General features: G+C 53.0%; 1 protein-coding gene across 3 annotated transcripts in view; it reads left to right on the top strand.

Annotated features, from left to right (window-relative positions):
• The first annotated feature begins 1346 nt into the window (after positions 1-1346).
• The window catches only part of CLCN2 (chloride voltage-gated channel 2), a 24231-nt gene continuing 13767 nt past the window's right edge, over positions 1347-11810 (top strand). The window contains exons 1-12 of one of the 3 annotated variants that reach the window (XM_069089341.1): positions 1348-1769; positions 5014-5170; positions 5339-5470; positions 5964-6092; positions 6213-6346; positions 6468-6545; positions 6708-6786; positions 7074-7199; positions 7908-7992; positions 8135-8236; positions 9608-9692; positions 10072-10227. In XM_069089341.1, coding sequence (XP_068945442.1) covers positions 1710-1769; positions 5014-5170; positions 5339-5470; positions 5964-6092; positions 6213-6346; positions 6468-6545; positions 6708-6786; positions 7074-7199; positions 7908-7992; positions 8135-8236; positions 9608-9692; positions 10072-10227 — 1323 coding nt within the window. In that variant the 5' untranslated portion in view covers positions 1348-1709. Of the gene's footprint in view, positions 1770-5013; positions 5171-5338; positions 5471-5963; positions 6093-6212; positions 6347-6467; positions 6546-6707; positions 6787-7073; positions 7200-7907; positions 7993-8134; positions 8237-9607; positions 9693-10071; positions 10228-11810 lie in introns of all 3 variants that reach the window. The other 2 variants (XM_069089342.1, XM_069089343.1) reach the window with 2 other exon arrangements.

Here is an 11810-nt window from a genome sequence, read left to right as displayed (position 1 = left end):
CAATAGACAAATGAATGAATAAAAACTGAATAAATGAATTTTAAAAAACCTTTATAAATCACTCCCTTTGTGCCACCAACTGTGAGAAAGGTAATGTGAAATATACTTGGAAAGGTAGGTCAAAAGAGGCAGATTGAAGAGGATCTTAAATCCTAGGCTGAGAAATTTTAAACTCATGGTAAAGTCAATAGGGAACCACTAAGAGCTTTAGAATGGGAGAATCATATTTAAGCCTGTGCAAGAAGATGATTTGGGAGCCCCGTGCAGAATGTATAAGAAAGGGGAGAAACTAGAGGCAGGAAGACAGTAGACTCCAAGCAAGAGGTGGAGAGGACCTGAATGAACAAAGGGGTCCTGGACCAAATAGGGGCTTCAGACCTGTAAAAGAAGTTGGGTGGGTGACATTTGCATCTAGAGAATGTCTCTCAGCTATTGTAGCCCTAATATGACCCTGACCTTTTAGCCTCTCCTTCTTAAGGGCAGGGACTTTCCCTGGCATATGGTAAATGTTTAATCATTGTTGGTTGACTGATTGAATCCGACCTCATCTCCTCCAGCTTCCACCTACAAAATGATGCTGGTGCAAGAGGACTGGATTTAGTCAGATGACCTGAGTTTGAAACCTATTTCAGCTACCTAGATGCCCTGAAACAAGTCTCTAACTTGTACAATGAGCTGGGGTGGATTGGTTTTTCCAACTGGGATTCTAGGATCTAGGATCCATGAGGAGCGGTTGGGAGAGTGGCTTCTTCTGTCCCTACCTCACATCCCTCCTCACTGCCCTCCCCAGAAATCCTGATTACTCCTAAATGAAGCTTCAAGAGGTTTCCCCTAAGTCCCTGTGTCCTGGAGTGATGAGTCTGGAATAGATTGTGAGGGAAGATGAAAACAGGAAGGAAACAAGAGACCCCAGCTTTGGGGGGAGATCAGGGGACACAGTTCAAATCCTCTTGCCTGGCCAAAGACCCAAACACAATTCTCGCTCCCTGATTCAGCACTTCATGGCTCCGCCACATTGGCCCGCGACCCATTGGCTTGGTAGTATCCCTCTCCCAGTTCCTAGGATCACCGATTTCGCTCTAAAGTTATCTCAATATCACAGTCAAATATCTTAGCGCTAGAGGGATCTTAGACGTCCTCTGTACAACGCCTTCATTTTACGGCTCTGGAAACTGAGATTTGGTAACTTTTCCAAGGTCACATAAAGCTGGACGGGAACCCATGTTCTTTGCGTCGGCTCTTCCAGTCTGGGGGCGGGACAGCAAAGCTGTGCAGGGCCTTCGAGGGGAGGGGACTAGTAACCAAGCGGGAAGAGCCAAGACAGGGGAGGGGGCGCTGGCCTAGGGAGAGAGCTCAGCCCCTGCGGGATCCCCCAGAACAGCCTGGGGTGCGGGGTCGGCCCCCCCCAGTCGCTCCGGGGGGGGGGGGGGGGGGAGAGCAGCATTGCCCTGTCCAGAGCAGCGCAGCCCAGCTCAGCTCCTTGGGAACCGCCCCTGGCCCGCCCGAGAGGGGAGGAGACGGGAGGGAAGTGGGGGAGACCACACCAGGTTGGGGCGGCACTTGGGAGCCTGCGGGGACAGGACTCGAGCTGAGTAGGCAGTAGAGCTGGGAGGGAGGACAGCACCGAAGCGGGAGAACCCAGGCTTGGGGCACTAAGGCTGAACTGTCCGGAGTCAGAGCCCCAGGCCAGGCTGTCCTACGTGGAGGAGATGGCGGCGGCCGTGGAGGAAGGGATGGAGCCCCGGGCTCTCCAGTATGAGCAGACCTTGGTAAGCCGAGACCCCTCGTAGCCAATTCCAGATCTCTCTTCACCGGCCGCTGGGGCTACAGCTTGGGGCGGGAGGAGGGGATTGTTTTTTTCTGCTCCTGAGGTAGTGATTACTGTATTTGCCTCTTTCCCCGTCCCCCTAACACACACACGCACACATAGTAGGGAGTAGGAATAAGAGAGCTACCTATGTGGGGAAACTGAGGCAGGCATGGGGTGAATAACTGAATTGTCAAATGAGGCTAAGATCTGAATGGAGAAGCCAGGGATTACTGAACAAAGACTCCAGGTGAGACGTCCCAGGGGTCAGCAGGATTGTCCCCACCCCTTCCTTAACTCCTTCTACCTCTCTCTCCTGGGCACAGGCCAGAGCCCCAGCACCACCCACCGAAGAGCTCCTTGACCTTCCTCTCCTCTGCTGCCCCTTTCTCTTCATCTCCTGCTTCATCTACTACCTCCAGTGGCCACATTCCCCATTCTTGTTGAACTCTTGATCAGCCCAGAGCTAAGCAGGAGTTGGGCTCAGGCAGAGTTGGGGGTGGTGGGGCATCTCTTCTAGTTTGGGATGGTCCAGTTCAGCCTGAAGCCAGACCCTGGGTGGTAGGGGGGAATGCAGGCCCAGCTCCAGTCCTGGACCTTGTGTCCTCTGACCCCATTAGGGGGCCTAATAACTGGGGCTCTAGGCTGGGCTGACTCAATGGGCTGATCTCCACTATAGTTTGGCATTTCAGCTCCCATTTATCTCTTTCCAGCACTCATAGGGAGGGCAGCCAGGGTGCTCCCCAGGTTAAAATCCAGCAACTGGGATGGAACCTTAGCCATGAAAAAAGGCAGAGGAGTGAGTGGAAGAGCTCCAGCCAGCATGGACCAGCACTGAAATCAGAGATTGCCAGGGGACAGACAGTAAATGAGGGAGGGACTGGCCAGTAGAATCATCTTGGGGCGGTCTAGATGGCTCACGAGATCGGAAGAGCGTCGTGAGCCATCTAGAGGGTGAGGAGGGAATGGGGTCAGAGGAAGGTAAAGAAAGGACGGGGGTTGGGGCTGGAGTAGGGGAGAGAGCTCAGGAGCAGGAACAGCTGAGGAAAAGGAACAAGGGGAAGGATAAGGGAGTGAGACTAGGTGAAAATGAGAAAAGAGGGGAGAAATCAGAGATGGCCTCGGTCTGGGTCTGGGGGAGACTTCAGGTGCTTTTCTCTGGGGAAGCCCCAATGTGCACATGGGACAGTCTCTAAGGGGGAAGAGATCCCTGAGCTGTCAACGCTGATCGACTTCTTTAAAGGGCAAGTCTGTCTCCACCATTCTCTTTTCCCATCTCTTTCTAGGGATCTGCCTCAGTCTTGTCTTTTGGACACAAGGCCAAGATGCCTTCTCTCATCTTCCCTATCTTCTGCTAAGTGATGTTTAGGCTGCCTACTCCTGGTTCTGTTGCCTTCCACACTTCTCTCTTCTCCATCTCCCCTTCTTTATATGTCTATCTTTTCCTTTCTCTTTTTTCCCCTCTCCTTCCATTCTTCTACATTTCCCTTCTCTCCTTTATCATCTTTCTTTTATTTCCTTCCCCTCTCCCATTTCCTTCCCTTCTGTCCTCCATTCTTCCTTCCTTTCTCCTCTCTCCTTCCCCTTCCCCTTTCCTTCTCCCCTTTGATTTCCCTTCACCACTAGACTTTCTTTCCTTCGCTCTCCTGTTCTCCCCTTTCCCTTTATTCTCTTTCTCTTCCTGTCTTCTCTTTTACTGTCTAATCTCCTCCTCTTTCTTTCCCCTTACTCTATTTTCTCTTTCCCTTCTCCCCATCTGTTTCTCTTCCTTTCCTCTCCTCTTTTTTATTCTTCCTCTCTCTCTTCTTCTCCTGCCTTCTCCCTTTCCCTTCCTCTTTGTATCTTCTCATTTCCTTCTCTCCCCTTTCTTTCCTCTCACTTCTGTTTTTCCTTCTTCCCTCTCACCTCTTTGTCTCTTCTCTTCACTTTTTCTTCTTTTTCCCTTCCTCTCTCCTCCTTCTCTTATCCTCTTCCTTTCTTTACCTTTTCTTCTCTCTTTTTTCAACCTTTTGTCTTCCTTTAATTTTCTTTTATTTCCTCTCCCTTTTCTTCCTTCTCCTCTTCCTCCCTCTCCTCAAATTCTCCTTCTTGCTTTTTCCCTTCTCTTTCCCTTTCCCCTTCTCCTCCTCCCTTTTTCTTCCTTTTCTCTTTACCTCCACCCTTTATCCTCTCTTTCCCTTCTCCTCTTTGTCCCTTCTCTTTTCTTTCCTCTTCATCCCCCTCTCTCCCTTCCCTCTCTGTCTTTCTCCTCTCTCCACTTGCCTCCCCCTGCTTTCCATTCCCAACAGGAGCCCTTTGTGTCATGTAGCTCTGCGGGTGGTGGCCGGAATTTACTCTCTCCCCCCCTTATCCCCCTCTCCCCCCGCCCCCCCCACACACACACCCAGCTTGGCTGGTCTAAACCAGTAACTCAGTGATTTTTCCCCATTCTCCACCACCACCCCCCACCTCACCATCATCTAAGCCCCTCAAGTCAGCTCCTCCCCCATCACTTCCATGAAAAGGTTTCCCATCCCCCTCAAGTTACCCTCTCCTTGCAAAAGGGATATAAGACCCCAGAGTGGGGTTGGAGGGGCCAAAGTGGAGTTTCCTCCTTCCCTGGAAGTTTAGGGAATGTGTCTCTGGCTCCCTGCTTCTGCTAGGCTGGCAGGATTGGGGAACGGTGAGAAGATTCGGCGGGGGTGGGAGGGGTGCACAGAAAGAGGATTAAGAAGGCAGCTGAGGCAGTCCCAGGCCAGGGAGGGCCAGAGAAAACATCGTGATAGGGATTGCAGTATCCCCTTTCTCTAAGCCAAGGAGCCCTGGGCGGGTCTGGCCTCCAGCTCTTTGGCCTCCCCCATCCAGTGCCCCAGGGCATTCAGGGCTCCTTGACCTTCTCTCCTCCTACTTCCTGACTTTCTACCTCAAGTTGTCCAGTTGTCCAAGAGCTAAGCTCCTTATCCTGACCCTCAGACATAGGACAAAGGCCCAAGAAGGTTGTCCCCACTGGAGATGTGCCCACGCACCAACGTGGCTTGTTCTCTCACTGGTGCCCCAGCAGCCCCCACAGATTGTAATGTCTCTCTATTGTTCTCTTCAGCCCTGCTCCATTGGAAATGCCCTAGGTGGAGGAGGAGGTGGAGGCTGGAGATAATGTGCCAGGCTCTCCATGGGTGCTTGTCCCCCCTCCACCCTGCCTGATGCCTTCTTCCCCTTCCCCCTACCAGATGTATGGCCGATACACCCAGGACCTCAGCACCTTTGCCAAGGAGGAGGCTGCCCGGATCCGACTAGGGGGTGCTGAGCACTGGAAGGGGCCTCCTTCTCCCCGAGCACCCCCAGAGCTCCTGGAATATGGGCAGAGTCGTTGCGCCCGATGCCGCAGTGAGACTGGGGACAAGGAGACAGTGGGGGCACAGGGAGCAGGGCAGGGGGGAGGGGCTGTTGTTCAGAGAGAGGCTGAAGCATTCAGAGGCTCTCTCACTGGGTGGGAGGGGGGAAAGTTGGCTTTGGGTCGCGCCCCACTCCCTCCCCTTCCCTTCCTTGCCCTAGTCTGCTCTGTCCGCTGCCATAAGTTCCTGATCTCAAGGGTTGGTGAAGACTGGATCTTCCTGGTGTTGCTGGGGCTGCTCATGGCGCTGGTCAGCTGGGCCATGGACTATGCTATTGCTGCCTGTCTGCAGGGTGAGGGGAGGGGCAAATCCTTAACACCCCGCTGGGGTCACCAACACACCATCCCTAGGGAAGGGGCGCTTAGACTCATGTGCTGTGGCCTGCCCTACCCAGGACCCCCTGTGCTGCTGTCTCCCCCACTCAGCACCCCACCACCAACACTCACTGACCTCCCCAACCTCAGTCATGGCTTTCCGACAGAAGTCCCTAGACTGCCCAAATCCCTGTCCCTTTCCAAACCATTCGGACTGCTTCGGCTGCTGCCATCCTGCTCCACGGCGACCCCCTCGCCTCCAGTGGCCACTGTCACCATTAATGACTCTCATAAGGACACATTATTCCCAGTCTCCTCACCCCTCACTCCCTCACCTCTGCCCACCATCTCCCAGGAAGACTTGATCTTATCCTTGTATCCCTGATACAAGCTGAGAGTCAAGGGTGCGTGGGGGGAGGCAGGAAGGGAGGGAGGTTACTAGCTGGGAGTCAGTATCCTGTGTCCTTACAGCCCAGCAGTGGATGTCCCGAGGCTTGGACACCAGCCTCCTACTGCAGTATCTGGCCTGGGTCACCTACCCTGTGGTCCTCATCACCTTCTCAGCTGGATTTACCCAGATCCTGGCCCCTCAAGCTGTTGGTAGGGTAAAGAGAGAAGGGGGTGGGAAGTGGGAACCATGGAAGGTCTGAGGCAAGGGGTGGAATTCCTTCATATCTGGATCCTGGCTGACTCCTATGCTCCCTCCTTTTCCTCCCCCAGGCTCTGGGATCCCAGAGATGAAGACAATTCTGCGGGGTGTCGTACTGAAGGAATATCTCACACTCAAGACCTTTGTGGCCAAGGTCATCGGGCTGACTTGTGCCTTGGGAAGCGGGATGCCCCTTGGCAAGGAGGTGACCTCAGAATGGACATATGACAGTGAAGGGGGATCTGGGAGGAAGAGCCCTGGCCACAAGGAGTAGCTAGAGAGGAACCAGCATTGTGATTCGCACTCATGCCCTTCTCCCTCCCCAGGGCCCATTCGTGCATATTGCCAGCATGTGTGCAGCTCTCCTCAGCAAGTTCCTCTCACTCTTTGGGGGCATCTATGAGGTAAAGGCAATGCTGGGGTCAGGGAGGGCATTGGAAGCCCCCGGCCAGGGAAGAAGGTACCTTAGGAGAGCCAGGAGGGAATGAAAGAGATGCCTGGGGTTAATCAGCTGGAGACTCTCCCTCTCCTCCAGCTGCCACATGCATCTTCCTTGGTCCCCTCAGAATGAGTCTCGAAACACGGAGATGCTGGCCGCAGCCTGTGCTGTGGGCGTTGGCTGCTGTTTTGCTGCTCCCATTGGAGGTAGGAGCCCTGGGGTCTGGGGCCCCGTCTTCTGTGGAGCAGGGAATTGTCCTTGTTCTCCTCTCCTTCCTGCTCCCTTGCCCTGACAACCTTCCGTACCCTGAGACACATATGCCCTCTCTAGAGGATCTGACTTGGAGGTTACAAAGGCCTGGATTCGAATCCTGGCTGTGTGATGCCAGACAAATCAGTGAACCCCCCCGCCCCCATCAAGGCTGATGGTCTAGAAGGTCTCTCCGAGTTGTGGGGCCACTTCAGGCCCATCTCCCTTCTCTTCCTCCCTTCAGGAGTCCTGTTCAGCATTGAGGTCACCTCCACCTTCTTTGCCGTCCGGAACTACTGGAGGGGTTTCTTTGCCGCCACCTTCAGCGCATTCATCTTCCGAGTTCTGGCGGTCTGGAATCGGGATGAAGGTGGGTGAGGAATGTGTTAGGAGACCAGAGGCACAGGGGGCTGAAAAAGGGGTGACAACGTCCTACCCACTCAGGTTTGCTTGATGATCATAGCTGGCGCTCAGCTTTGCAAAGAGCCTTACAAATATCTCTCATTTGGTCCTCATAACAATTCCAGGAAAGACGTACTGTTTTTATAGATAAGAAAACTGAGCCTGAGAGAGTTTAAGTGGCTTGCCCAGTTTTCACTCTTAGTAAGTGTTTGAAGCAGGATTCAAACTTGGATCTTCTGGCTCCCAAGAAAAGCCCTGTTCGTCCTGGTCTCTCTCTCTTGTACCTAATGTAAGACCGTTGAGGGCAGAGGTGGTTTAGCTTTTGTCTTTGTATTCATACCACCCAGAAAAATGCTTGGCACACAGTAGGTGCTTAACCAATGCTAGCTGAGTTTGACTGAATTGCCTTATCCTGGCACAGTAAAAAGGACTGGTGGGACTGGGGATGGGAGGGAGCTGGGTTTCAATCTTGCTTTGAGACTTGTTGCCTTGTGATTGTGAGTGACCCCGCCCTTCTGGGCCTCAGTTTCCTCCACTGTAGAATGAGGAGATTGTGCTAGACGGCACCCGGAACTCTAGGCTCCTTTGAACTGAGTGAGGGGAGCTCAGAGGAGGCAACTGGGGGGAGCCCTTTGGACCAAGATTGCCTCGCTCTGCTCTCTCTCCTTCCTCCCAGAGACCATCACCGCCCTCTTCAAAACTCGCTTCCGCCTTGACTTCCCTTTTGACCTACAGGAGCTCCCAGCCTTCGCTGTCATCGGGTGAGACCCAGAGGTTTGGCCAGAAGGGCTGGGGTGAAGGTTCAAGCAGCTGAGGAAAAAGGTGGGGGTGGCTGGGAGCCTGGAAGCGAGGGCCTGGAGAGGCTCCTTCCTCTCCTTACCCTCATGCCTCCTCCACTCTTAGGATTGCGAGTGGCTTTGGGGGGGCCTTGTTTGTCTACCTGAACCGAAAGATAGTCCAGGTGATGCGAAAGCAAAAGACAATCAACCGCTTCCTCATGAAGAAGTGAGTAGTGTCCAACCCCACCTTGCACAGGTCAGGCAGGGGGCTGAGAGGTGTGGGGAGGACCACAGAGCCAGGGCTGAAAGGAACCAAGGCCATCTAGTCCTCATTTTACTGATGGGGAAACTGAGGCCCAGGGCAATGTGGTGATTGGTAAAAGACCATAGAATCCCAGCACCAGGACTTCCAGCCACCTGCTCCAATCCTTTCATTTTACAGATAGGGAAACTGAGACCCGGGGCAGTGAATGGTTTGCCTAAGGTCCCAGAGGGAGTGTCAAAAGGGTCAAAGATGGGGACGTGGACACTGGGGTCCTCTGATTCTTTCCATGGCATCACACCAATCCCCCCTTCCCCAGAGGACAAAGGCCACCAAAGAGCAGCAGGAGGGAGGAGGCCAGGCCAGGCCGTCTCTTTTCCAGGCTAAGAGAGCCCTGGTCACATAAGGAGTGAGGGGAAGCCGCTTAGCCCCTGGGATCCTCATTGCCAACCTCTCTAGACCCTAGTCCCTTCACCCTGCAAGGCAACAGGGATGGTGAGGCTGGTGATGTCAAAGGGTCCTGGGTTTGAGTCCCAGCTTCACCATCTACCTGAGGGACCCTGAGCAAGCTCCTTTTCTCTGCTGCGTCTTGTTTCCCTCTGTAAGACAGCAGAGTTGGAGCAGACTCTAACCTCAGCTTTAAGGCTGCTGAAGTGCTTTGGATACACTATTCTTTGCGACTTGTGACCGTGCTTCCATTGTATGGATAAGCAAACTGAGACTCCAGGAGGCAGAGGCTCAGCAGGTCTCTAGGACACCTCCCAGACCCTTCCAGTCTGACCTTCCTGCTTTGGGGATGGGGACTGAAGAGGGGGGGCGAGGACAGCAGAGAAGCGGGGCCATGGCCGAAGCAGGCACCCGGCCGGCTGGGGGTGGGGAGGCCAGCTCCCAACTGAACACAGCATCTGAATAAACAAGGACGGCTTCCCTCTGGTCCTGACCTTCACCCAAGAATCACAGAGAAATGAAAGCACCTCCTTCTCAGCAGTCTCCCACAATGGGCTCTTCAGGAAGGTGTGGGAGGAGGGTTGGGGGAAGGACGGCATACATTCATGAAAGCCGGGCTCAGAAAGGCCAAGCTGGCAGCACCGTTGTGGGGCTCCCTGATCCAGGCCTCAGTTTCCCTATCTATAAAACAAGATGCTTAGGATTAGGCAGCCTTTGAGATCCATCTCAGCCTCAGCTCTAGGAGCCCATGGCCTCCCTGGCCCTCAGGTTACCCATCTCTGAAATTACCTCGATGGCCTCTCCCATCAGTGGCCCCAAAGGCAGCTTCAGTCATTCAAGATAACCTGGCCTTCCCATCCCCTCAGCCTTGACTTCTCTCATCTTTAGACGCCTGCTCTTCCCAGCCCTAGTGACCCTGCTCATCTCCACCCTGACCTTCCCACCCGGCTTTGGCCAGTTCATGGCTGGACAGGTAACTCTTCATGGCTCTGGCCTGCCCTCTTCTGTCTTGGGCTTTTCATTTTCCAGTATCCCCTTCTCTTCCCCACCTCCACCTAAGGAGCCATCCCTTGTAACAAGAGAAGAGAAAAGGGGTACATGTCAACCACAGCTCACAGTGTGCATAGTAACAGTGTAACCCTAAATGCCACACCCAGAGTCTCCCACTTCTGTCCTCGCCTCATGACAAAATAGAAATTCAACCCTCCTGAGAGACCAAAAGTGTGGCCAACCCCCTTCAGACAGGTCTCCTACCAGACTCAGTTCTCAGTCTTCTTGGGAAGATACCTCCTGAGTCCAGGGACCTCCTCCTGGCTTGTCTGTCCAGCCCAAATAACCCTGTCCACCTTTAGCTCTCACAGAAGGAGACCCTGGTCACTCTGTTTGACAACCGGACCTGGGTGCGCCAGGGCATCGTAGAGGACCTGGAGATGCCCAGCATTTCCCAGGCCTGGAGCCCCCCTCGTGCCAACGTCTTCCTCACCCTTGTCATCTTCATCCTCATGAAGGTTCGAGGTCTTTCTCCCCCTGGGGCAATGTGGTTAAGTGGGTAGCAAGTCCCCAAGTCGTGAATCTCAGTTCTTGGCATGTATCTGCTTGGCTTCAGAAGGCAGAACCAAGAGCCAGGGATAGAATTTACAAAGAGACAAATTCAGGCCAAGGGCACCTGACGGTCACACCTCTTGGGAGATGGTGGGCTCTCCCCAACTGCAGCGTGGAGGACCCCCTTAGTGAGGATCCTGGTGCAGGGGGGTGTCACTACTGTCCCAGTGGCTTGGACTAGATGAGAACTGAGGCCACTGCTGTCTCTCAGAACCTCCCAAGCCTCGGGCTATATCTGTGCAATGAGGGTTACAGTTGTACCACCTCCCCAAAGAGTCGATCACAAGGGGAGAGTTTTGTCAGTCTTAAATTACTCCAGAAATGGGAGCTAGGCTTAAAATCTAGACCCCTGAATGCTAGATCTTCTTCCCCAGTTCCTCCAGCCCTTTTGGGGTGGCAAGACAGCATGTAGCTCTAAGCCTCTAGCTTAGGCCAGAGAACTAAGGAACCTCCTCTTGACAAGAACAATTAGGAAAAGGAATCATCAGCGAACATCTATACATCACTCCAGAGCTTAAAAAGCATTTCCCATGTTTTCTCATCTGTTGCATAGAGTTGTACAACCCCACTGAGCAGGCACTAAGACCAAGGCTGAGAAAGTTTAATTGATCTGCTCAGGGTCACCCAGCCAGCAGGTGACTGCCGAGGGCAAAGGCTTTGTTCTGCCCCCAGCCACTTGCCAGGGCCAGGGCACCTGGGATGTGATGGAGCCATCCAGTATTTAGTGAGTACCTGCTCTGTGCCAGACACTGGACAGTGTTGGGGGTACAAAGAAGGCCTAAACACCAATCTGCCCCCCGAGAAGCTTATGTCCCAGTAGAGGAGACAACTCTATAAGCCACTAGGAGATACACACATAAAATTTAAAAAAGCTTATCAACTAAATGTTAGCTATAATCAAGATATATACAGAGTAGATAGAAAACCGTGTGAAAGAAGATGCACTAGCATCTGAGGAAAACAGAAAAAGCCTTCTATAGGAAAGGGGTGCCATGCAAGTGGGAAGGGAGGGCATTCCAGGCATAGGGGACAGCCAGGGCAAAGGCTTGGTGATGGGCAATGGAATGTCATGTGCTAGGAGCAGCCAGGAGGTCAGTCTGGATCCTAGAATGTGTGGAAAGGAACCAAAGTGTAAGAAGACTAGAAAGGTAGGAAGGGGACAGGTTGGGAAGGGCTTTAAACACCAAATAGAGACCTTTATGTTTGATCCTGGCATTAATAGGGGTATCTAGGTGGTGTCGCTGATAAGAAGTTCAAATCCTGCCTTAGCCACTTAGCAACTGTGTGACCCTGGGCCAGTCACTTAATTTCTCTGTTCCTCAGTTTCCTCATCTGTAATATGGAGATAATAATATCACGTATAGGGTTTTTGTGAGGGTCAAATGAGTTAATATTAATAAAGCACTTTGTAAATCTTAAAGCATGAATGCTATCGATGATGGTGATGGTGATGATGATGATGGTGGTGGTGATGATGATGGTGATGATG

The sequence above is a fragment of the Petaurus breviceps genome, unplaced genomic scaffold (genome assembly GCF_028583685.1).
Source record: "Petaurus breviceps papuanus isolate PSGF00001 unplaced genomic scaffold, PetGlider_PUasm1.0 186, whole genome shotgun sequence".
Lineage (NCBI taxonomy): Eukaryota > Metazoa > Chordata > Mammalia > Diprotodontia > Petauridae > Petaurus > Petaurus breviceps.
This window is presented reverse-complemented; position numbering and strand designations above follow the sequence as displayed.